The 24,199-nt window shown below is 45.8% G+C and overlaps 2 protein-coding genes across 2 annotated transcripts in view; both read left to right on the top strand.

Moving 5' to 3' along the window:
- The window catches only part of LRP4 (LDL receptor related protein 4), a 49,758-nt gene extending 33,423 nt beyond the window's left edge, over positions 1-16,335 (top strand). Inside the window, exons 29-38 of the mRNA XM_034645404.1 lie at positions 196-414; positions 580-714; positions 1,575-1,683; positions 3,170-3,314; positions 3,584-3,697; positions 4,401-4,536; positions 8,837-8,904; positions 9,422-9,509; positions 10,999-11,140; positions 13,865-16,335. Coding sequence (XP_034501295.1) covers positions 196-414; positions 580-714; positions 1,575-1,683; positions 3,170-3,314; positions 3,584-3,697; positions 4,401-4,536; positions 8,837-8,904; positions 9,422-9,509; positions 10,999-11,140; positions 13,865-14,197 — 1,489 coding nt within the window. The 3' untranslated portion in view covers positions 14,198-16,335. The remainder of the gene's footprint in view (positions 1-195; positions 415-579; positions 715-1,574; positions 1,684-3,169; positions 3,315-3,583; positions 3,698-4,400; positions 4,537-8,836; positions 8,905-9,421; positions 9,510-10,998; positions 11,141-13,864) is intronic.
- Positions 16,336-23,034: 6,699 nt separating this feature from the next.
- Positions 23,035-24,199, top strand: part of CKAP5 (cytoskeleton associated protein 5) — a 102,119-nt gene continuing 100,954 nt past the window's right edge. The window contains exon 1 of the mRNA XM_002921626.4: positions 23,035-23,133. The gene's annotated coding sequence lies outside the window, so the exon portion shown is untranslated. The remainder of the gene's footprint in view (positions 23,134-24,199) is intronic.

The following is a 24,199-nucleotide window of genomic DNA, read 5'->3' as shown; positions in this document are numbered from 1 at the left end:
AGATGGTTTAAAGGGGTTTCAGTCTATGGGTGACTGGCTGGCTTAGTTGGAGGACCACGTGATTCTTGATTTCAGGGTCATGAGTTTAAGCCCCACATCTGGTGTAGAAGTTACTTAAATAAATATACTTAAAAGTGGCGTCCAGTCTATCTCTGATCAGTCGGTCAGTCATCCAAACCCGGGCTATTCCCTCAGGAGAGCAGATCTGAATGGCAGCAACATGGAGACAGTGATCGGGCGAGGGCTGAAGACCACCGATGGGCTGGCAGTAGACTGGGTGGCCAGGAATTTGTACTGGACAGACACGGGCCGAAATACCATTGAAGCATCAAGGCTAGATGGTTCCTGCCGTAAGGTGCTGATCAACAACAGCCTGGATGAGCCTCGGGCCATTGCCGTTTTTCCCCGGAAAGGGTAAGTTTATGGCCAGCAGAAGAGAGACCCAGGGAGGAAGGGCCTGATGAAGAGTCCCTTGGAAGATGCCTATGTACTAATGGTGTCAGCATGTTCCCCGTACTCTCTCAGCCTCTGGGTGCCACCTTCCCATGCCTTGATGACAATGGCGGTGTTGTATCTCAGGTACCTCTTCTGGACAGACTGGGGCCACATTGCCAAGATTGAGCGGGCAAACTTGGACGGCTCTGAGCGGAAGGTCCTCATCAACACAGACCTGGGTTGGCCCAATGGCCTTACCCTGGACTATGACACCCGCAGGTGGGAACCCTGTCCCTGGAGCTTCCTGGAAATTGAGTGGGCAGAGGAAAGATGGTTGAGATTCAGGTAGTGAAAACAAAAATGTAGAAAGCTCCTTTGTAGATGAGGAGGAAAAAAGCAGTGAGAAGGATGAGGGGATGTATTCTTAGATCAAGGGTTGCTGAATCCAGCCCTCAATCCTTAGATGGATTTTGTTTGTGTGATTTACGTGTCTTTGATTTGAGTGTCTTTAGCAGAGCACATCCGCTGGCTGAACAACAGGTCCCTTGACTCCCTTCCCATTGTAGGCTGATTTTTTGCATTTGCTACTTTTCCGATCCCTTCACTCATTGGAATTTGCAACTCCTAGTCTAGATCGAAAATGCTAGATAGGGTGGGAGAAGAGGGTGGAAGGGGCTTTGAGGCAGTCAGCTTCCCTTTCTGCCCCCAGAAGAAGGGAAAGCAATCCAAGTCACTTGGAGAGCCGGGCTGGAGAAGAGGAATGCCTTCTTCCTTTAACCTCAGTGAAGTCCTTGTAGACTGAGATCTCTTCTTGAAGAATGTTCATAAGAAGTTGGGCTTTGATTCTTGGGAAGGAGTCAAGGGTGATCAGGTTGCTGAAGATGAGCCTGGAGGGTGGCTCCTCTGAGGTCACGAGGCTCTCTACCCCACCCCAGACAGTTCTGGCCCCGCACTTGAGTCACCAACCTCTGTGCTTCAGCTCTGGGGCTCACAGTGACCTCTCTCGTCAAGGGTGCTTTTTGACAGCTCACAGCCCCTGCTGGTTCAGCTCAGGAGGAGGACAGATAGCTCCTTGGGGGCAAGGACTGGGCTTCTTGGCAAGCGTTTTGAGCAGCCACCTTCTCTCTTCCCTTTCCTAGGATCTACTGGGTAGATGCACACCTGGACCGGATTGAGAGCGCTGACCTCAATGGGAAGCTACGGCAGGCCTTAGTCAGTCATGTCTCCCACCCCTTTGCTCTCACTCAGGTACTGGCTCAGGAGAGAGGTAACTAAACCTCCCTGATGGGGGAATGTTTCCTTGGGATTCCAAGTTAGCAGCCTCAACCCTAGTTGCTGCGGGAAAGGCATGCTACAGAGCTCATTGTAGGGGCATTTCCTGTGCACTGAAGCGGGGCCACCATGTGTCTGCTAGTCCTGTCCCACCACTCCACCTTCTAGCACTTGAGGGAGGGGCTCGCAAAGGTAGGTTCCTGGGCCCTGGGAAATAGAGGCTCTGCTTCATGAGTGTTGGGCCCAGGGATGTGCATTTTAACAGGTTCCCTAGTTGATTCTAACACTGTTTCCAACATCTGAGCCCAGGCAGCTGGCTTAGTGGCAGGAGGGTGGAGTGGCTCCGAGCCAGAGTTTTGAGGCAGCCAGCCGGTTGCTATGTGTTTATTGAGCGACTCTGACCTGCCAGCTCCGTGGGTTCGAGCTCTGCCTTGAGCAAGCGCCACTTTGGACAAGATACTGCACTTCTGTAAGCTTCACTTACCTGTAAAAGAAGTGAGTTGAATACTGGTGTGCTCTTGAAATATATGCAAAGCGTCAGCACAGTATCTGGCACTCAAGTGCGTGTTATTTTTAATCATTTTAATTATCACCGGCTGTCATTTTTGAGTTCTCACCCTGTACGATAATTCGGGGAAGGGAAAAAGGAAGATCTGCCCCGCCTGGGGCCGAAACAGGGATTCTCAATCATTTAAAAATCTTTGTTCTTTTTTTTTTTTTTTTGACAAATTTCTGCTTATCTGTATCATGCATCGTATCCTAACAGCCAATAAGATTTTGGCTCTACTTAATGATAGGCTCCCCCTACCCTGTACTCCAAATGTAAACTACAGGACGATATTGAATATGGCTTTTCAATCTTTAAGTTCCCCCTGGGATTTCTGATATATACCCGGAAGCAGGAGGGGAACCACCTTCTCTGCCTTCCCCTCCCCGGGTTGAGAATCTCAGGATCACTGCATTAGAAGGCAGCTTCCCCCAGACATAACCAGAGGATTTGGGCCAGGGGTCTAAGTGAAGGGCCCAGTAGTGCCAGGACCTTAGAAGGACCCCTTGCCCCCAGGTTCCTCCTATTTGCTAGGGACAAGAACACGTTTATTCATTGAGCCACACAGTCAGTTGACTGAGGATTAGGTGTTAGTGCTAGAAATTGAGAGAGAAATGAAATACATTTTTGTCCTTGAAGAACTTAGTCTTACATGACAAACATGTAAGCAAATGACCATAGAGTGTCAAGACTCACTTGCAAAAGGCACAAACAGCATGGAGGAGTAAATTCTGTATGGACTGGGGGAGATGACCTGGACAGTGCCATATGGGGACACACAGAAGTTGGCGTGCTGGATAAGAGACAAAGAGGGCATTTCAGCAGAGGGAGTGCACATGCTGAAGCACAGAAACTGTACTGGGGTCAGTAGAGTTGAATAATATTTACTCTTTATTGGGTTTTCCTGTTGAGTAGCAGGACAGATGGATCTACTGGACAGACTGGCAGACCAAGTCAATCCAGCGTGTCGACAAGTACTCAGGCCGGAACAAGGAGACGGTGTTGGCGAATGTGGAAGGGCTCATGGATATCATTGTGGTTTCTCCACAGCGACAGACAGGTGGGCTCCTGGGTCCTGAGCCTGCTTCCTTACCACCTTTGGGGTGGTTGGTCTCCCCAAAGACTCTTAATGACCGAGACAATTAGACTCACAGGAGAGCCTTTTGGTTCCCATTTTAAGCTCCTAGACCTTTTTCAGCCCCATGTGGTTATACCCCTTCAACCGGGCCCCTAGGAGTGAGGTGCCCTAGAGCTCCTCCTTTCTGAGAAGTGTCAAATTGGGAGACCTGATTCTATCCCAAACCAGACATTCATCCGCTTTGCCTCTAGGGACCAATGCGTGTGGTGTGAACAACGGAGGCTGCACTCACCTCTGCTTTGCCAGGGCCTCGGACTTTGTGTGTGCCTGTCCTGATGAGCCAGATGGCCGGCCCTGCTCCCTTGGTGAGTTGGACTGAACGGCCCCCTGGAACAGCAGAGCCCTTAGAGCAACAGGGGATCATCAGCCTCAACTCTGTCCTGGGTGGGATCCCCCTCAGGGGGTGTTATAGCAAAGTGGCTAGGAACAATGGGTTCGAGCTTTGGAGTAGCACAGACCTTTGTTTGCCTGGCTTCTGGCATTTACTAGAATGGAATTCAGGTCTCTTGGTTCCCTGACCCCTGCTGTGGCCTCTGAATTACTGTCTTTTCCTGACCGTGGCCTCTGAATTACTGTCTTTTCCTGACCATGGTGGATCAGCCAGCCATCCAGAGCTATTAATATTGGAGCCCAAATCCATTTTATTGACAGTATGAAGAGCCTCTAATGAGGATGCCTAGGATTAGGGCAGTTATAAGATTGCTTTGTCGAGTGTCCCAGGGTTGGGGCACCTGGGTGGCTCTGTTGGTTAAGCATTTGCCTTTGGCTCAGGTTATGATCTCAGGGTCCTGGGATCGAGCCCTACGTCTTGCCCCCTGCTCAGTGGGGAGTCTGCTTTCTCATTCCTCCTCTCCCTCTGCCCCTCTCCCCTAGCTCATGTTCTCTGTCTCTTTCTCAAACAAAAATAAAATAAAATCTTAAAAAAAAAAGTGTCCCAGGGTACTACTCTTGGATCATATGTAGAGATTTGAGGCTCCAGGGGTTCACTCCAGTCCTTTTTCTCTCCAGTACCTGGTCTGGTGCCCCCAGTTCCCAGGGCTACCAGCCTAAGTGGAAAGAGCCCAGTGCTACCCAACACACTACCTACCACCTTGCGTTCCTCTACCACCCGGACCCGCACATCTTTGGAGGAGGTGGAAGGAAGGTAAGTATATTCAATGTGGAATTCAGGACTCCTTTTTTTCAAATCACCATCCCCCTCCAGCAGAAGACCACAGTCTTAGCTCAGTCATTCCAGCACATGGGAGGTAGAACACATCATTAGCCCCAGTCCCTGCTCTTTGGGACTGGAGATGATATTTCGACTTGTAGATTGTTGCAAGTGATTCTCTTTTTAGCTCTGGGGGCAAGATGCTTTAAGTGCAACTTTAGAGAGAAGTCACTCAGGAGGAGTTTCCTACGTGGTATTCCTCCTTCCTTTCTGTGACGTTTGTTCTCATGTAACCTGTTTAGTATATGGTCTTGTCCTACAGTTTACTTAGAAGCCACCAAGTTATAGTGGTCTCTGGGCTGTGGCTTTATGACTTGTAACATCCTTAGGGATGTGATAGCATTAGCTTATAATAACCTGAAACACACATGCATGTGTGTGCACATGTGCGAGTGCACACACACACACACGTACACACACACCCCTATCATTAAATAAGCAAGCATAACCGTGAGCAGTTCCCAAATCAAGTATAAAATATTGTATTTAATTAAATTGATGGTACTATCAATTAAAGATGCATCCTGAGAGTTTCAACTGAAAAAATGACCAGCATCAATTGTGAGATGCCATTGATTATAAGACACATTCCTGTTCCAGAGGTATGAGATGATAGAACAATGTCCCCATCTTAAAGTCGATTAAATATGATGTTACAGCTGCCTGGGTGGCTCAGTTGGTTAAGCGACTGCCTTTGGCTCAGGTCATGATCCTACAGTCCCAGGATCGAGTCCCACATCAGGCTCCCTGCTCAGTGGGGAGTCTGCTTCTCCCTCTGACCCTTCCCCCTCTCGTGCACTCTCTCTCTCACTGAAATAAATAAATAAAATCTTAAAAAAATTAAAAATAAGCATGTTACATTCAGTTTAAAGAAATTCTTATGTTTTTTTATTTATACTTTGCAAAAAAAAATAATCTGGAAATACAGATAGGAATAAAGAAGAAATAAGTACCCATATATATTCTAAATTTTTTATTTGATATATGCATAAATTGCAAAATGATTATCACAGTGAGTTTAGTTAACATCCATCACCACACATAGGTACAAATTATTTTTCTTGTGATGAGAACTTTTAAGATTTACTTTCTTAGCAACTTTCANATTTGATATATGCATAAATTGCAAAATGATTATCACAGTGAGTTTAGTTAACATCCGTCACCACACATAGGTACAAATTATTTTTCTTGTGATGAGAACTTTTAAGATTTACTTTCTTAGCAACTTTCAAATGTAGAAAATATAGTATTGTTGACTATAGTCACTATGCTATATGTTATTTTCCCAGGACTTACTTATCTTATAACTGGAAGTTTGCACATTTTGACCACCTTCACTCATTTTATCCATTCCTGCTACCTCCCACCTCTGGCAAACACCAATCTATGAGTTTGAGTTGGGTTTTTTTTTATATTCTACATATAAGTGACATTGCACAGTATTTGTCTTTTTCTGTCTGATTTATTTCACTCAGCATAATGCCCTCAAGTTCTTTCCATGTAGTCACAAATGGCAGAATGTCCTTTTTTATGGCTGAATAATATTCCATTATATATTGGGGCACCTGGGTGGCTCAGTCGGTTGAGCATCTGACTCTCAATTTGGCTCAGGTCATAGTCTCAGGGTTGTGAGATTGAGCCCCACATCGGGCTCCATGCTCAGCTCAGAGTCTGCTTATCCCTCTCCCTCTGCTCCATCCCCCACTCACTCTTTCTCTCAAATAAATAAGTAATAAAATCTTAAAGAAAGAAAGAAGGAAGGAAGGATGAAAGAAAGAAAGAAAGAAAGAAAGAAAGAAAGAAAGAAAGAAAGAAAAAGAAAGAAGAGAAATCCCATTATATGTATACCACATCTTCTTTATCCATTCATCCATCAGTGGATACTTAGGTTGTTTCCACGACTTGGCTATTGTAAATAATGCTACAGTGAACTTGGGGGCGCAGATATCTTTCCGAAATAGTGATTTAGTTTCTTATTGTTACTATTTTGATCTCTATCTTTCCAGATGTTTTTCTATTAAGACATTTTTTTTCCATTGTAACATACTGGTTTCTGTAGTATCAACTTTAGCTTAACAGATAATTAACGATTTCAGTTCTGAAAGCAGAAACATAGTAATGACCCCAAATGAAAACTCTAGACTCATGTCTTTAAAATTATAAAATTTGCATGGTGCCTGGATGGCTCAGTCAGTAGAGCATGTGACTCTCGAGCTCAGGGTCATGCATTCAAGCCCTACATTGGATGTAGAGTTTACTTACAAAAGAGGGGTGCCTGCATGGCTCGGTCAGTTAAGCATCTGCCTTTCACTCAGGTCATGATCTTGGGGTCCTGGGATTGAGCCCCATCTTGGGTTCCCTGCTGAGAGGAGGGAGCCCCCGTCTCCTTCTGCCCCTCCCTGACCCCCGCGCAGCACTCTCTCTCCCTCTCTCAAATAAATAAAATCTTAAAAAATAAATCAATAAAAAATAAATCAATAAAGTCAAGAACTAGAGTTGGGGCATTAAAAAATGAATAAAATAAAATTATAAAGTTTGCACATGATCAAATTCATTCTATTTGCCCCATTTTATCTTTTTGGAAGTTGATTTAGAAAAGCAAACATCCAGCTATAAACATGTATCTTTCTCACTAACTTCTAAGTACTATCAATCACGATTAATCTGATTTTCTTTAAGATAATTTAGAAAACTTTTGAACCCTACTCAGATATTTTCTTACGTTCAGTCTATTTGAAGGCTATGTGTATCTTGGTTTCAAATGCTCTTACAAATTACTTTTCTCTAGCCTTTTAGGAGATGCCTTTAATTGCCTGTTCATAATGTGCCACAAAGAAGTTACTTTCTTAGCATTTCAAGTTGGTTTTCTGAGCCCTCCTTCTGGATGTCTTGCATATTCCCTTGTGAAAGAATGGAGAGAAGAAAAACAATTTTTTTCAAGGTCCATTTAGACCTTGTGATACTCTGTATCCAATCAGAGGTTTGCTTGGCTGGTAGCTTCTTCCAACTCATCCTGGTAGCTTAATAAATCCTACCATTGGTATCTTTAGTGCTCTGTCAGCCAACTTCCAGCTCACTTCGAAACCTGCTTCTCCTTTCTAAAGGAATCTTCTTTAAAGAGTACATATTTTAGGGGCGCCTGGGTGGCACAGCGGTTAAGCGTCTGCCTTCGGCTCAGGGCGTGATCCTGGCGTTACGGGATCGAGCCCCACATCAGGCTCCTCTGCTATGAGCCTGCTTCTTCCTCTCCCACTCCCCCTGCTTGTGTTCCCTCTCTCGCTGGCTGTCTCTATCTCTGTCAAATAAATAAATAAAATCTTTAAAAAAAAAATAAAATAAAGAGTACATATTTTAAAACCCATTTAAACATGGGGTGCCTGGGTGGCTCAGTCAGTTGAGCAGCCAACTCTTGATTTCGGCTCAGGTCATGATCTCAGGGTGGTGAGATTGAGTCCTGCATGAGCCCTGCGTCAGGCTCTGTGCTCAGCAGGGATCTGCTTGGGAGTCTCTCATTCTCTCTCTTCCTCTCCCTCTGACACCCCCCCCCGTCAAATAAATAAATTTTTTTTTAAAAAAGCCATTTAAACATGACCTAGCATCTTGAAGACAGTAACTCACACTGATTTCTCTGTATTTCCTGGTCTATGCTTCTGATGTCTGCCATTAGGTACAATCAAATATCTGAAAGTCCAATTCAAATGCCTTTCCCCTTGTCCTTCCCAGGATTTTTTTTTTTTTTTTAAGAAGTGTCGGGGGCGCCGGGTGGCTCAGTCGTTAATTGTCTGCCTTCGGCTCAGGGTGTGATCCCAGGGTCCTGGGATTGAGCCCTGCATCGGGCACCCTGCTCCTCTGGGATCCTGCTTCTTCCTCTCCCACTCCCTCTGCTGGTGTTCCCTCTCTCGCTGGCTGTCTCTCTCTCTGTCAAATAAATACATGAAATCTTTAAAGAAAAAAAAAAGAAAGGGAGAGAGAGAGAGATTAGGGATGGGGTGGGTAGGGGCAGAGGCAGAGGGAGAGAGAGAATCTTAAGCAGATCCACACCCAGCACAGAGCTCAATGTGGGGCTTGATCTCACAACCCTGAGATCATGACCTGCGCCGAAATCAAGAGTCAGATGCTTAACCGACTGAGCCACCTAGGCGCCCCCCAGGACTTTCCCTCTTTCCTGGAGGAAGGCAGGATCTTTATCAAATACAAGTAGCCTTCATCTTCAATTTTCTCTGCCCCACAGATGCTCTGAAAAGGATGCCCAGCTGGGCCTCTGTGCACATTCCAATGAGGCCATACCTGCTGCTCCAGGTGAGCCCTGAGCACCCAGCTGTTTTGGAAAAGAAGATGTAAGGAATCAGAGTCTCCACTCATATTTTCCAGAACTTTCACAGGGACTCTCTGGGGCTGTTGAACCCATGTCTCAGAGTAAATCCATTGAAAAAATAACATTAGCTAGCTACTTATGAGTGCTTTCCGTATGCTGGCCATTCGTTAAGCTGTATATATGTGTGTGCACATACACACGTGTGCTTATATGTACATGTAGGTACACACTCAGATTTCACTGCCACCAGGCTATGAGCAATTTCTTATTTACATTTAACTGATGAGAAAATTTAAGCGTCCTGCCCTAAGTCACATGGCTAGTAAGTAGGGGAATTAGGAATAGAGACGCTGGCAGGCTGATAGGTTTCTTCTCAGCCCCCTACCCCTACCCCTGTGGCCTCTACCCTGGCTGTCCTCAATGCTGTGGCCTCCAACCCCTACCAAAGGAGCCCTCCATCTTGTCATTGGTCCCCGCCTAGCGTCTCTCTGCTCCTCCTAGGGGAAGGACTTCACGTCAGCTATGTCATCGGTGGACTCCTCAGCATTCTGCTGATTTTGGTGGTGATTGCAGCTTTGATGCTGTACAGGTAACCTCAGCCTCATGGGGAGGGGGGCACATGTCCACTGGTCCTCATTTGCATACTGGTGACGTCTTGAAGCTCCACATCTTGCTGATCCGACCTCTGACCACCCTCACGTCAAGATGGGTCCCGGGTCAGAGCAGCAGAAAGGAAGGGTAGAACCTGAATCCTGACTCTTCTTCACCATTCACGGCCCGAGCAGTTTCCTCACGTTATGACCCAGCAGCCCTCGGGACTCTCTTTGTAGATGAGGATGCTGAGGGCGTGGAGGGTATGACCCGAGGTCACACAGTGAGAGGCAAAACTGGGACTGACGCTGGCCTCTCTGCTTTTCCGCTACTCTACTACAATACTGTTTGACATATCATTGCTCGGTAGGTGTCATCCCGGGAAGGTGGAGTTTGTCCTTTTTCAGTTTAGAGTCCTCTTTTTACGACCGCCTATGTATTTTCCCCAAATGCTTTAAAGACAGCTTGCAGAAAAAATACCAGGATTTGGTTATGCTGCTGTGGCCCCTGCTAACTGCAACAACAGTGCTAATAATAATAGTAACAGTGACAATTTAGTGAATACGTATCAGTGCCACAGCAACAGTGGTCACACAGGTATTATTATTCCTCACTTTACGGATGAGGATCTGAGGCTCACAAAGTTTAGATTATGTCCCCCAGCTAGTAAGTGACAGACATGGGATTGACACAGATCTGTCTTGACTCGGTATATTAGCTATCTATCGCTGGACAGCAAATTATTCCAAAACATAGCAACTTAAAATGACAACCATTTATTATCTCCCAGTTTTCATGGGTCAGAAATCTGGATTCAGCTTAGCTGCGTGCCTCTGCCTCACAGTTCTCTTACAGGCTGCAGTCTAGATATCAGCCAGGGTTGTGGTCTTATCTCAAGGCTTGACTGGAGAGGGATCCCTTCCAAGCACGCTCCTGTAGCTGTTGGCAGGATTCAGTACCTCACAGGCTTTTGGACTGAGGGTCTCAGTTCCTTGCTGGCTGTTGGCTGGAGGTCTCCCTCATTAGTTCCCTGCCTTGTGGGCCTTCCCAAAGGACAACTGACAACATGGCAGCTTGCTTCCCCAGAGCAAGCATAAGCGAGAGTGAGGGCGGGAAAGCAACCACAAGTTTCTTTGGAACCTAATCTAGCATCCGTCACTTCTGTATATTCTGTTCATCAGAAGTGAGTCCCCAGGGGTGCCTGGCTGGCTCAGCCAGGAGCGTGTGACTTTTGATCTCGAGGTTATGGGTTTGAGCCCCACACTGGGTGTAGAGATTACTTGAAAATAAGACAATAAAAATAAAATAGAAAGAAGTGAGTCACCAGATACAGCCCACACTCAAGGGGCAGGGATTCAGAAGGGGTGAACTAGGCGGGGATGACTGGGGCCATCTTCGAGGCTACCTGCCACATTCGGGTTACAACTTCCCCAGATAGCACCACCGTAAAGATCTGAACTAATTTCTCACCACCTTTCCTCCTAAAGACACAAAAAATCCAAGTTAACTGATCCTGGAATGGGGAACCTCACCTACAGCAACCCTTCCTACCGAACTTCCACTCAGGAAGTGAAAATTGAAGCAATCCCAAAACCAGCCATGTACAATCAACTGTGCTATAAGAAAGAGGTAAAAATCGAAACTTATATTCAAGGTGGGGTTTTGTTTTGTTTTTCGGAGGGGGGATGGATATGCTCCAGTTGTCTGAACGGATCAGTGAGGGATGCCGGGTAGCCCCCTCTACTATTTTGGAAGTTACAGTGAATGGAAGAACTGAAACTGATATGGGATTCTGGAGCGGTCTAGACTCTCTGAGGGACCAGCTTGAGGGACTTTAATGAGAGCAATCTGGTTAGTAAGCAGATTCCAGAAGGTCTAGGTCTGAAAGCATGTGCACCTCCCTGCCAGGAAATCTTTTCCCCAGCTCATAGGTTTTCCCCTTGTTGTCATCATTCCCCTGCAGAGAGGCTGCACCCCTCTGAAACACTCCAGACTCCTAGACAACACCCCAAAAATCCGAGAGCTCCTGGACTCTCCCTTTTCTAACCTCTGATCCAAGCTGTTGGCTCTGATGGCTGGGAATGGCTGGGTTTTTTTGGGTTTTTTTGTTTTTTTGCTATTCTTCCTCTTATCAGAGTCTTAAGAGATTTCTCTAGAATTCTGAAGGTTTACATGCTTTTGCTCTCTTAACTCCTTTGTTGCTTCAGTGAAAATTTATGTGCTGAATGTTTAGGCCTAAAAAATAGTCCCATTTCCCCAAGGGACCTGTATCTGCAATTTCAGATTTTCCTAGTCTAATACGACTGCTGCTTTTTTCAAAATCCTGTAACCTGTCAGCAGGAGTTATATCCCTTACGAAACCCTAATTGGTCTACTCGCCTGGACTGTCTAGCAGTCAGCACTTGCCCTCACCTCTACGGGGCTCCCATGCATACTGAGTACATTTTACATAATGATCACATGCTTTCTGGATCCATGGGTTTCCATACTAAAGACGCTTCCACCAGAAGCCAAAACAGCACCTTCAGGTCTAGTTTGCAGTCTTAGGGATAGTAGAGCCCTCCTCAATTAGTATCTTTGAGAAAAAGACTCCTGAGTCTTAGGTTCCTAGAGTGTTAGTAGAGTATTTGATGCCCCAGAGAAGAACCATCATAAGGGTCCTAGGTGAGACCTGAAAAGTGTGTGACCCCTTTCTTCTGTTGTGTGCTTTTCCTCAGCAGCTCTTTCACCCCTCTGACAGTCTTTCACCCTTTCTCTTCTGATTTCCTCCTGATTTCAGGTACCTGTTGAGGTGTGTTTGGAGAGGGAAGGGTGTCCCCCCCCCACCCCGAATTGCCAGTGCCATGTCCCCTACCTCTTCCTAACCTACCCAGCAGCGTGTCTCTGCGATGAAGACACTGCATGGCTCCATCTAATCTGATGCTAATTTCAGCTCGGAGGGTGTGCTGGGTGAATGGGTGTGGGGATGCGCGTGCACTTGTGTGCTTGTGTGCTGTCTGTCTCTGCTCTGTGGAGGGAGTGCCCACTCCTAGGGCCATCATCAAAGTCTCCTGTTTAATGTAGGGGTTCAGTCAGGAAAGCGTGCAACTCTTGATCTCAGGGTTGTGAGTTTGAGCCCCACATTGGATATCGAGATGACTCAAAAATAAAATCTTTTAAAAAAAATGTAGGGGCTCAGTTAAATATCTGTTGAGTTGAGTTGTTACTAAAATAGAGGAAAATTTGCAGAACTCTTGGCAGGAATGCCATTCCAGGACAGAAACCAAGCATGGCCCGTTTTCTCCTGGTATTGGTGGTATGTCCATTGGTATCCCCCAGAAACCAGGAGTAAGCCTACCTTTGAGAAATCCATAAAGGAAGAAGCCTGAGTAGAACTTAACAGCTGTCCTTGGAACAATCCCCAGTTTCTTGGGAATGGCCCCAAGGCTCATGGGAGCAGAGCCAGAGTAACCCACCCAAAAAGGTTATAGGTTACTGGACCCTAGTGGATTGACACTCAGAACCCAAATAAGAAGATTTTCTAGGGGCGCCTGGGTGGCACAGCGGTTATGGGTCTGCCTTCAGCTCAGGGCGTGATCCCGGTGTTATGGGATCAAGCCCCACATCAGGCTCCTCTGCTATGAGCCTGCTTCTTCCTCTCCCACTCCCCCTGCTTGTGTTCCCTCTCTCGCTGGCTGTCTCTCTCTCTGTCAAATAAATAAATAAAATCTTAAAAAAAAAAAAAAGATTTTCTAGATTCCTCCTGCCTCCCACAAGTTTTCGCCTTAACAAAATTAGAAAGAAGAGAGTCAAGAATAAAAGAGCACAGTAGTAGTTTAAAATCCTAAATAAATGCACATTGAATTATCTTTATCAGTTGCTTTTGATCATGTCCATCAGCACGATGTCCCATTAATAAGCCACAATAACAAGGTAACAACAACTAACATGATTTAGTATATCTTATGTGTCAAGCACCTACTAACTGCGGTCCATGTGTCTCCTCATTGAACCCTCACAGCAAGTGGTTATGAGGCGTGGATACTGTTGTTCTCCCCACACTGCAGATGTGGAGACTGAGTTTAGAGATGCTAAGTAATTTGCCCAAGGTGACATAGCCAGTGAGTGGATGATGCAGGACTGGAAACCATGGTTCTACCTCCTCCTGTCTGAGAATAGTAATCATCATCCCAGCTGCTATTCTCCTTTTAGGCTGACTCATCTGTTTGCTCTGACCAAGTCTCCCCATTCGTTTGTGGGATCTTTGTACTCCTCACACCTCCTCTCACACCATCCACTTCCTTTTTCGGTTTACCTTGAGATCCTTTCTAGAGAGACAACCGACTGACCGTGTCTCCCCACTCTCCACCCTAGGGCGGGTCTGACCATAACTACACTAAGGAGAAGATCAAGATCGTAGAGGGAATCTGCCTTCTCTCTGGGGACGATGCTGAGTGGGATGACCTCAAGCAACTACGCAGCTCACGGGGGGGCCTTCTGCGGGATCACGTATGCATGAAGACAGACACAGTGTCTATCCAGGCCAGCTCTGGCTCCCTGGATGACACGGAGACGGAGCAGCTGTTGCAGGAAGAGCAGTCTGAGTGTAGCAGTGTCCATACCGCAGCCACTCCTGAAAGACGGGGCTCTCTGCCAGACACAGGCTGGAAACATGAACGCAAGCTCTCCTCAGAGAGCCAGGTCTAAATGCCCATGGTCCCTTCCTTCCCTGCCCGTTCCTTCCCCTTTATGGACTTCCGGTCCCTGTGCTCACTTACACAACAGGCCCCCTTCCTATGTGCTCGTCCTTCTCCTCCACCTCCCACCCCATAACTGCTCCCGAGACCTCCACGGGAGCTGTTTCCATCTGAGTCCGTAACTACCTGTGCACAAGAAATGATGGTGCATCCCCAAAATTTCGACCTGGATCTTACCACGAACCTCACCTCTTGCACTCCATCCTGAGCCCCCGAAAGTAGGCTCAGTAATGATTCCTCATCAGTACAGAGCTCCACCTCCCCTTTCCCTGGTACCCTGTCCCACAAGAACTGATGATCCAAGACTTCACTCTTCCCCAGCAGAGCCGGCCTGGCTGCTTCTCTGAGAGAACTTGCCCATCAGGGGCTGGGGCAGGGGTCAAGGTTAAAGAGAGAGATGAAGGAAAGAGGCTGAGAGAGGAAGGAGGAGTAAGCCCAGCTGGTATGGGCATCTCAGAAGCCTCCAGCCTCAAGTGCATTGGTAATATGAGAAAGCTTTTAGGAATGTTTGGGCTGCATGTCCTGTCCATTGCTGGCAATGGATATTATTCTTGCCCTAAGAGCTCCTGTTTTGTTTTGTTTTTTTTTCAGCTGCCAATATTGGTGAGATCTGGGTGTGGCTCAAGCTGTTCTTCCTCCTGCTAGAGTATCTGGAAGCTTCTACCTTTCAATGACAGGGTCCTTATTGCATGGCAGCTGGCCAGCATGAATCCCCCCACTGGCGCCACCACTGGCCTGTACCTTTATGACTCTAAGTAACCAGGTTATGAACAGGGGCTTAAGGAATGTGGGGCCCCGAGCGCTGAGTCTCTGTAAGGTCCAGCCAGCGCTGCCTAGACCAAAAGTAGCATATCACCTGGACCTTAATGTTCTGCCACTCTCTCCCTGCCCATTCTCTGGGATTCTAAGCATAGAGATCCTAAAACAACTTTTCAAAGAAGGGCCAGAAGTTTTCATCAATGGTCAGGAAGAGAGATTGGGTTATAGACTTGGGGTACGCAGGGCCTCAAGGGAAATATCCATGAGGTTGAACCTCTTGTGTTCTCTCTCAAGTGCTCAGGGATCTAAGTTGGTGGCCAGAGAACCTCCAGGGGTGGTGACATTTCCATTCCAGCTCTCTTCCCAGCTAAGTAACTGACTTTCTAGGCTGTGATGCCATCACTTGGTTCGTGCCCATTCACACAAAGAGCGTATGTCTCCTGCTAGGATCAGGGGAGTGGAGACTTTTTGTCTGCCCTAAACCTTCTATATAGCCCCCCCCATTTGCTTTTTCTGACTTAGCCTTGTGGTGGTGAGGAGGGGTACATCAAGACACAAAGTAGGGGGCAAGGAATAGAAAGGGAAAACCACCGATGAAGCCCTCTCAGCCTAAGGCAGATCCAGAACCTTCCACCCAGGAATTGGAAGCAACAGGAGAGGACAACGGGCTGAGAATAGAGGTGAGGGCTTCTCGGGGAAGCTTCCTGATTGGAAACATCTCCAGTGGTTATTGGTATTGAGAAATCAGCTGCCACACATGTGAGTGAAAACAGAGAAGAGCAAAGCTTTTCTGGTCAGTTCTGAGGCTGCTAAAGACAGGTGCCAAGCCCTGAGCCCTGCTGATAGTAGCCAACCCAGGTCTGGACCCACACAGAAAGCCTGGCCAGGCCTGCAAGTCTTTTCCAGTACACACACACAGTGGGAAAGGCGAGGTGCCACTTACGGGAGGAAAGGGAGACATTTCACACTTGCCGGGGCAGTTAAAAAAAAAAGGAGCACTTTGGGTCCTCAGACTCATGGTTGAGGATGGGGAGAAAGTAGGAAAGTGGCATTTTCTTGATTGGAAATGGGGAAAGATCTTATTGCACTTGGGCTGTTCAGAATGTAGAAAAGACATATTTGAAGAAATATCTATTTGAGCACTGATTCACTCTGTAAAAAGCAAAACCTCTCTGTCCTAAACTAATGGAAGTGATTCTCCCACGCTCATGTGTAATGGTTTTAACGTTACTCACTGGAGAGATTGGACTTTCTGGAGTTATTTAACCACTATGTTCAGTATTTTAGGACTTTATGATAATTTAATATAAATTTAGCTTTTCTTAATCACCGTGCCTGGCTTGGAGTCATGACTAATCACTGCACCTGCTCTGTCTGGCAGACCCATGCTTTCGAAAACCTCCTTGTGACATCACCTTCGGGGATGTGAGGACTGGTGAAGAGTCCTAAAAGGTGTGAGGTTCCTGGCTGGAGGTTCAGCTCATCCTGACAAGACAGGCCAAGACCAGAATTCATTGGCTTGTGAAATCCTTATTTCCTCTAGAACAGGGATGGCGGATAGGTTTCCTCTCCAGTGCCAGCTCTGGTTGGTTGGTAGTGGCTGCTTGAGGTCCTGTTGAGACTCAACGGGGAAAGTGTCATGATTGTTAGTGACCTCTCCCTCAGGCACTGGAAGGAAGTGTCATGGCTTATATACCATGTATCTTCTATCTCTGTTCTAGGTCTATGAGGACCTCATTGTCCCAGAAGTTGACTTTGGCTTGCCGTGATAGTCACCAGCAAGACTGTCTGATGTAGTAGGAAAAGGACGGGGGACAAGGAGGGTTCGTCACAGGCCCACATCTGCTACGAGCTCTTTTTGATCTTAGTGAAGCTTCATAGTTACTCTGACAATGGATCAAATCAACATTGATTCCTTTTATTTATTTTTTAAATTTTTTTCCTTTTATTTTTAAAAAGCTGCCTTCTTATAATGTATACACTACATCTCAAGGCTAGGACCGGGAGTTTGGGGATCCATTATCAGGTTCTGTGGACATGACACCTCTTCAGTGATGATTGGGAATCATGGAAGTCTCGGTGCCAGATGTAGGACTGTATGCCAAGCCTCAGTAGTTGATTTTCTAAACGGCAAGCCTTTTATAGAATAATGCTTCCACTAAGTTCTTTACCTCTTGCCCTGCCCAAGCTTGATCCACAGAGCTTAGGATCTAGCAACAGCTTCCATCCCCCCCACACCCCCCCAAAAAAGAAAGAAAGACTGAAGCTTCTTGTATTTAAATAACGAGAAATCTGCGGGTAATTTACAGTGCATAATTCTTCCAAATTTGGTGAGGGGTATGTGTGCTAGAACAGAAACAAGTGGTATAGCTCAAGGACAACCATCCCCTTACTCCACGATTTTTTTTTTTTTAATTCAGGAAAAAGAGAGGAGGAAAAGAAGAGACGAGGAAAAAGGAGGACATTTTAAAAGCAATGAAATCCAGCTTAAAGCATGAACCTATATACCTTAGAAAGTACCCCTTCCCAAAGGCTAGGTTTATGGGCCAGACCATGAACAGTGACCACGAGAGCTGGGAACTCAGGAATAACTTTTCAAATGAGAAGAAAAAATGAATGCATTGAGCACACTCCATTTGCTCAAAAGACTAGGAGATGTTTCTGGGAGGACAGAGTTTGGCGAATGCATTTTGACACCTTGTGATCACATGACCCAGTATAACCAGGTATTCCACCCTGCCTGAGCCATAAGTCTCGCTAACCTGGGACTGTCCTGTCACTTTAGGGTTAGGAAATGGGAGAGGAAAAGGATGCCTGGCCTGATGGCCCTGGCCTTGATAAGAATATGGAGAGAGGGCAGATGATACTTTAGCAACAGTGTCAAGGACTTAGCACCCTGTTTTCAGGTTATGAACATGCTCTGGCTTTTACTTTCCTGATCAGTAAAATGAAAAGATTGAGGCAGATTATTCCTAAGGTCATTTCTAGCCTGAAACTTGTTTGTATGTTCTTCTAAGAAATCTTGGGGATGAAACAAGAGTTGAGAATTCCTTGTCTGGTTCTCTGGATATAAAACCTGAAACTGATGAGTAGGGAGACGGTTGGTCAAATTCTAACAAACTGGACATATTTTTACAAGCTAATTATGTTCAAAATATAGTCACTGCCCTTATTTCTATATTGCATGAACAAACGATGGAACCTAAGATACAAAGATCTCTGTGGCCCGTAGAGAGGTCTCCAAGGCATGAATTGAAGATTTCACCAAGCTAGTCCTACAGAAAACAAAGTCAATGCTGCAGAGGAACTTAGAAAAACATCTAGAGAGCCAAGGGTGCACAAGGCTCTAAGTGTAATGCACTGAACTTCAAGAACATAGAGTAAACTTCAGTTATTTCTACTTATGGACATAATGAAAAATGTAGGTGAGCCCTTTCCATGGCTAAGAAACAGTTTGTGAGTAGGTCTTGTCTTCATATGTGAAGGTGACTCAACTGATCCACTTAATAGGATGTGTGTCTGGGGGTGTTTCAGGCAGCCTTTGTTTTGTAACATTCCCTTACTTGCCCATTTATTTTCTGTCTAGATCGTTCTCCCATTAAGTGGCTGGCAGAGGCTAAGCAGAGCTCAGCATAGGGAACAGAGTTTTATTTCCAGTCAAGGCTCCAACTCACAATTTTGGGCTCCTCGACATGATGTTAAAACAGATCCAGACAGCCTAATTAAGGGTCTGAGTTTAAACCCAAGGCTGGAGTTAGCCCCAAGCTATGCAATCTGCCTCTGTCATTTTACAAGACAGAAACAGCCAAGAACTCTCACTTATCTTGTCCTTCTTGGTGGTTTTCCCTCCAGCCCCTAAAAGCCTGTTGACAGCCTGCTAACGAGGTCCCTATCTCTCCCTCTGCCTCCTTCCTCTTTGGCGGGGCTGGTGTTTCTGTGGTCAGAGTTCTTGGATGGCCTGCATTTGGGGAGCTGTGGGAAAATGGGCTATGAGAAAAGGGTTATTCATTCATTTCATCACCTATTAAATGCAACCAGTGCAATCCGGGAGAGGCTTGGAGGCCAGGCAAGGCACGAAAACTCACAGCCCCTTGAGACCTGTGTTAATGTCACCACTGCTCTCTCCAGGGAATAATGCACGAGGTACCTGGACTGAAAGTTGAAAGGAAGTGAGTCACAAAACTGCTCCTCTTAGTCTGCAAATATGGATCCATGTCCCATGGTAGAGAGCTGTTTCTCTCCCTGAATGCGGTTTGAGATTACGATGGGATGAGCACTGCCCCCACCCTCGCAGGCTTTTCAGAAATACTCAGCACAGTTATTCAACGGCCGCAATGCTTGGCATTTGTTTCCTGCTTCCAGTTGCAATAATACAGTGCTCACCTTGATCACTAATGCCTACAAGGGTTTCACTGCCCTGTTAATACCTTCCTTATGTAGAACTACTGAAGGCCCCTGGAATAAAGTAAGCACACATCACTAATAAATACGTAGATAAAAGCTATTTGTTGATAACCGTGGACTGCAAAAGATGACTGGCCAAACATTTACTGAACAGCTACTATGGAGCAAGGTGTTATGTTAGGTTTCTACAAGGCCCTACAGGATCTGCCATTCCCTGCCCTACATTATCTATCACACCTCATCTCATTCTACCCTTCTACTGCCAGCTACTCTGCTTCAGCTGTGCTGGCCTCCCTGTTTCTCTAACCTGAGAGGCATGCTCCCAACTTAGGGTCTTTGCAAAGCTGTGCCCCCTGGCTGGCACTTCCTTCCTGTAGATAAACTCATGGCTAACTCCTTCGCCTTCAAGTCTTTGCTTAAAGATAACCTCCTTAATGAAACCTACTCTGATCATCCTTTATAAAATTAATGACTTTCTAACTCTACTTTCCAATCCCTTTTACTGTATTTTATTCTTTTTTCTTTTCCCATTGCACATATTGTCTAATAACATACTATAGTGTTGATCGTCCATGCTTTTTCACTATAATGTGAGTACTATAAGAGAGGGGTGTGTGTGTGTCTGTGTATCTGTCAGTCTATTTTGTGCATTGGTTATCCCAAGTGCCTAGAACAGTCCCTACACGTATTAGGTGTTCAAATATTTGTTGAATGAATGAACAAATAAAGGAATGGAATCAGACATCCAATGCCCACCTTCTAGTAGGGCTATGCACATAAACCATATAAGACAAAACGGGATTTGCCATCTCGTTCTAAAGCTCTCCAGGATCCAGACTCCATACATCCTTTCTTGAGCAAATTCCACTTTATCATCACACTCTCCTTATAAATGTAATCTTCAATTTATTTCCCATAATATTTAAATAAAGTAAACATGCCAATAACCAATGACTGAAGAACACTATTTCTACATGTTCCTAACCCATTTCTCAAAAGTTACCGTGACCTTTTTGCTCTGCTTGGTTCTTTTCTCCTTCCCCTAACCTATGGATCTGTCCTCATGACCTATCTTTTGGCTCTCCACTCTCCCACTCTGTGGGCTCATCCACTGTTAGGATTTCATCTTTTCTACACCTGTATCACTTGAGTCCTAATCTTTTCTCACAGTTCTCATCCTGTATTTCCTAGGCCTACTTAGATATTGTGCTTGAATGCACCTACAAGTAAGCAGGGCTAAAACTAAATTCCTTGCCCTCCTCTTGAGACTGGCTTCTCCTGACTTTCTACTTCCATTTGGGCAATCACTGCCTCCCAAACCCTAGGCTCAAATCCAGTCATGCTCTTTGACTCATCTCCCTAAATGGGCCCCACCCTCACCTTTGCATCAAGTCGGTTGCCAAATCCTTCACACTTTCTTGATCTGTTCTCAGCATTTCCACTGCTATCACCTCATAGCAGACTCCTACCTGGGCTTCCAACTCTAATCCATTTTAGAAAATCAAGCTAATTAGTTTTCCTAAAGTGCAATTCTGATTTTGTTGCTCTCTGGCTCAGAAACCTTCGACAGCTCCCTATCACCTACTTAAAGCTACAGATTCTTTACCTTGGTATTCAAGACCCTCCTAGAATATTCCTTTCTCTCTCAATCTTGTAGCCCACTATTCCTCAACATATGCCCTGCTCTAAAATCAAACTCACAAGTTCAGTTCCCTACATATACTTTCTTGTTTCTGTGCCCTTGCTCCTACTTTTCTCGTTACTAGACATTCTCTCTCCTTCTTCTATTCAAAACAAAATAAAACAAAACATGTCAATGGCAAAAAATTCATTTCCCTCCCTACCCACTCTCCTTGTTAAATAATTTCTTGAAATTCCAGGAATGTTCTAACCATTTTTCAGGCATGCACACAAATACATATGCATTTATAACCATATATGATAAAATTATTCCATATATGCTTTTCTGCAAGTTGCCTTTTTTTCAGTTAAATAAAATTTGCACGCTTTTTCTACACTGGTACCTACAGATTAACCACATTCTTTTTAACAGTTGTATAGTGTTCTATTGAGTGGACATACTGTAATTTATGTAAGAAGTTCCCTATGAATGGACATGTAATTTCTAGGGTTTGGGATTTTTTTGTTTGTGGGGTTTTCCCCCCTATCTTAAGAGTTGCTGCTGTGAATATCTTTGGGTATTTTTCTTTGCATACTTGCATAGATCTGTGGGACAAATTCTTAACATTGGCATTATTGGGCCAGAGATTATACACATTTTATTTTATTTTTTTTTAAGATTTTATTTTTAGGTAATCTCTACACCCAATGTGGGGCTTGAACTCACATTTCAGAGATTAAGAGTTGTACAGTCTTCTGACTGAGCCGGCTAGGTGTCCCACATTTTACATTTTAATAACTGCTAAACCATCCTAAAAGTTTGCACCAATTACAGTCTTACCAACAGCGAGTTTGAATGTCTGTTTCTTAAACAATTTTGGCCAACCAATGGTTGTCAAACTTTTTCATCTTTGCCAATTTGATAGATTAAAAAATAATCGTTTTATTACTTTTACCCATCTCCTCTCCATCTTTCAGTTTGTTGGTAATTACATATCTTTGAAATTCCAGATTAAAAGTCCATCCCTTTCACAGATCCTCTCTTGGCAAATTTCTTCCTTTGCTAAGTATCTACAGCTTTTACCTGGTTCTCATGCTGCTTTGAATTTTAGTGATTAGACTATATGTTTCATTCCTCTCACCACTGTAGTTTGCAAATTTCTTGGAAGTAAAGACCTGACCTTATTCATAGAAACAGAATTTAGAATTAAACTAGACTTTTCTTTTTTTAAGATTTTATTGTTAAATAATCTCTACACCCAACTGTGGGGTTGGAACATAAAACTCTGAGATCAAGAGTTGCAAACTCCATTGACTGAATCAGCCAGGCGCCACACAACCCCCTCTTTTTAAAAAGATTTTATTTTAAGAGCTAAACAAGACTTTCAGAAATTATATAAACCAAGCCTGTCGTTTCTATAAATAACAGGAGTATTAAGCATTTGCAGAATGCTTACTGTTCAAAGACCTTTCCTAGACATTAAATTAGTTATATTAAATCCTCACATTAGGCTTGTAAGAGAAACATTGTTACCCTGTTTTGAGGAAACCAAGATACAAATGATTTACTGAGAAAAGTGATTTACTTAGAGCGGGTCCAAGACCAGAATCCAGCATCCTGGCTTCACTCACAGCTCCTTCCACGATATCCCTGCTGCCTCTCTCGTTTCCCTCACGCACCTAGCTGCACAATCAATATTCGATGAATGAAGTGACTTTTTAAAAAATTGCCCGGTGTTGACAGTAGCTTGAATAGTTAAAATTAAATAAAGGAAACATGCTGGTGGCCAGGGATGCACAGCTCTCTACACATCTTTCGCCCTTCTTTGGGGGGCGGGGGCGGGGAGTGTCGTGGGCAGCTTTTGCTCCGGTGATCCTGTCGCGCCCCGAGCAGGCAGCGCCGGGTCCGAAGGAAGCACAGCTGCGCGCGGCCCCTTTAAAGCTGCGGGCGGCGCGTGCCCACTGTCTTTTCAAATGGACCAATAAACGGGCGATGGGCGGTCCGTCGAGAGCCAATAAACAACGAGGACACTGCGGGGTGTGCGGCGGCCCAAGCGGTTTCAAACGGCTTAGAGCAGGCCCCTCGGTTCTGACCCGGCGGAGGTGAGTGGCCGGTGGGCCCGACCCACCCACCTAGGCCTTTGGGTCCAGGTGTCGCGCGCGCCGGGGGGCCTTGAACCCCGGGCGGGGGGCCTCCGCGGACGCGCCCCTCCCTCGCCGCACGAACCCCGCGGGTCTCAGGCGGCGAAGCGGGGCGGAGGCCGGGGAACCCGCGGCTGGGAGGGCGGGGGGCGTGGGCGCTCGTGTGCGGCCGAAGCTGGGATCCGGGTGACCCGAGCGCGCCGCGGCGGGGTGCGGCCGGCAGCGTCGGGGGAATCCTGGCGGCGCAGGGCCGCGCCTGGCGGCTGTGGGTGTTCCGGGGCTGGGGCGGGGGCCCTGCGAGCCGGCCCCGCTACGGTGCCCTTCGCGTAATTGTCAAATGAATGAATGAGTGAATAAGAACCTAGGAGGGCTGTCGTGGTTGTGAAGGGCCCGGTCGTCTTGGAGCATGACAAGGACTGCGGTACCGGGGCCTGCCCGCGCACCTGTGTCCCTGCCGGCTTGCTGCGGTTTTAACAATTCCGATCATACCGGTCCGCCCTCACGCCTGGCTTTCTCTCTCAAAAGGTGTCAGTAGAGTTCAGGTATCTTTCCAGCTCTGAAGGGTTTCGCGGACCAATACAATAGCCACCAGTGTAGGTTAGCTTGAGCAGGCCCTGTTACTTTACGGTTCGGTAAGCGTAGATTTTTACTTTTTAGCTCAGGATTCTTAGGCTGTTGAGATAGCTACCCTACAATCGTGGTAACTGTCAGGCAGGATTTAAATGCATCCTGTTTTGTTTCTGGGATAGGAAATAGTGAAAGCGATGTTGCCAGAGTGGCTACTGTGTGTTAGAAAATATATTCGTGTTGATGAATCCTAACAATGAGTTTTTCATTCAGCATCAATAGAGGGTAAAGTGGTTTTTGCAGAACTTGCCCCAAATTTATGCTTGGCTCAAATTCTCACGGGGAACTAAGGCATCAAATCTTGGCCCAGAAATGCTGCCTGTCTTATTTTATGCATAATTATAGTAATTGAAAACTCATTTTTAGAGAGGTGAACTCCTTCTTTCTCCATTTTCATCAC

Source organism: Ailuropoda melanoleuca, chromosome 16 (assembly GCF_002007445.2).
Source record: "Ailuropoda melanoleuca isolate Jingjing chromosome 16, ASM200744v2, whole genome shotgun sequence".
Taxonomy (NCBI): domain Eukaryota; kingdom Metazoa; phylum Chordata; class Mammalia; order Carnivora; family Ursidae; genus Ailuropoda; species Ailuropoda melanoleuca.
Note: the sequence above shows the minus strand (reverse complement) of the source record. Positions and strands in the feature narration are given on the sequence as shown.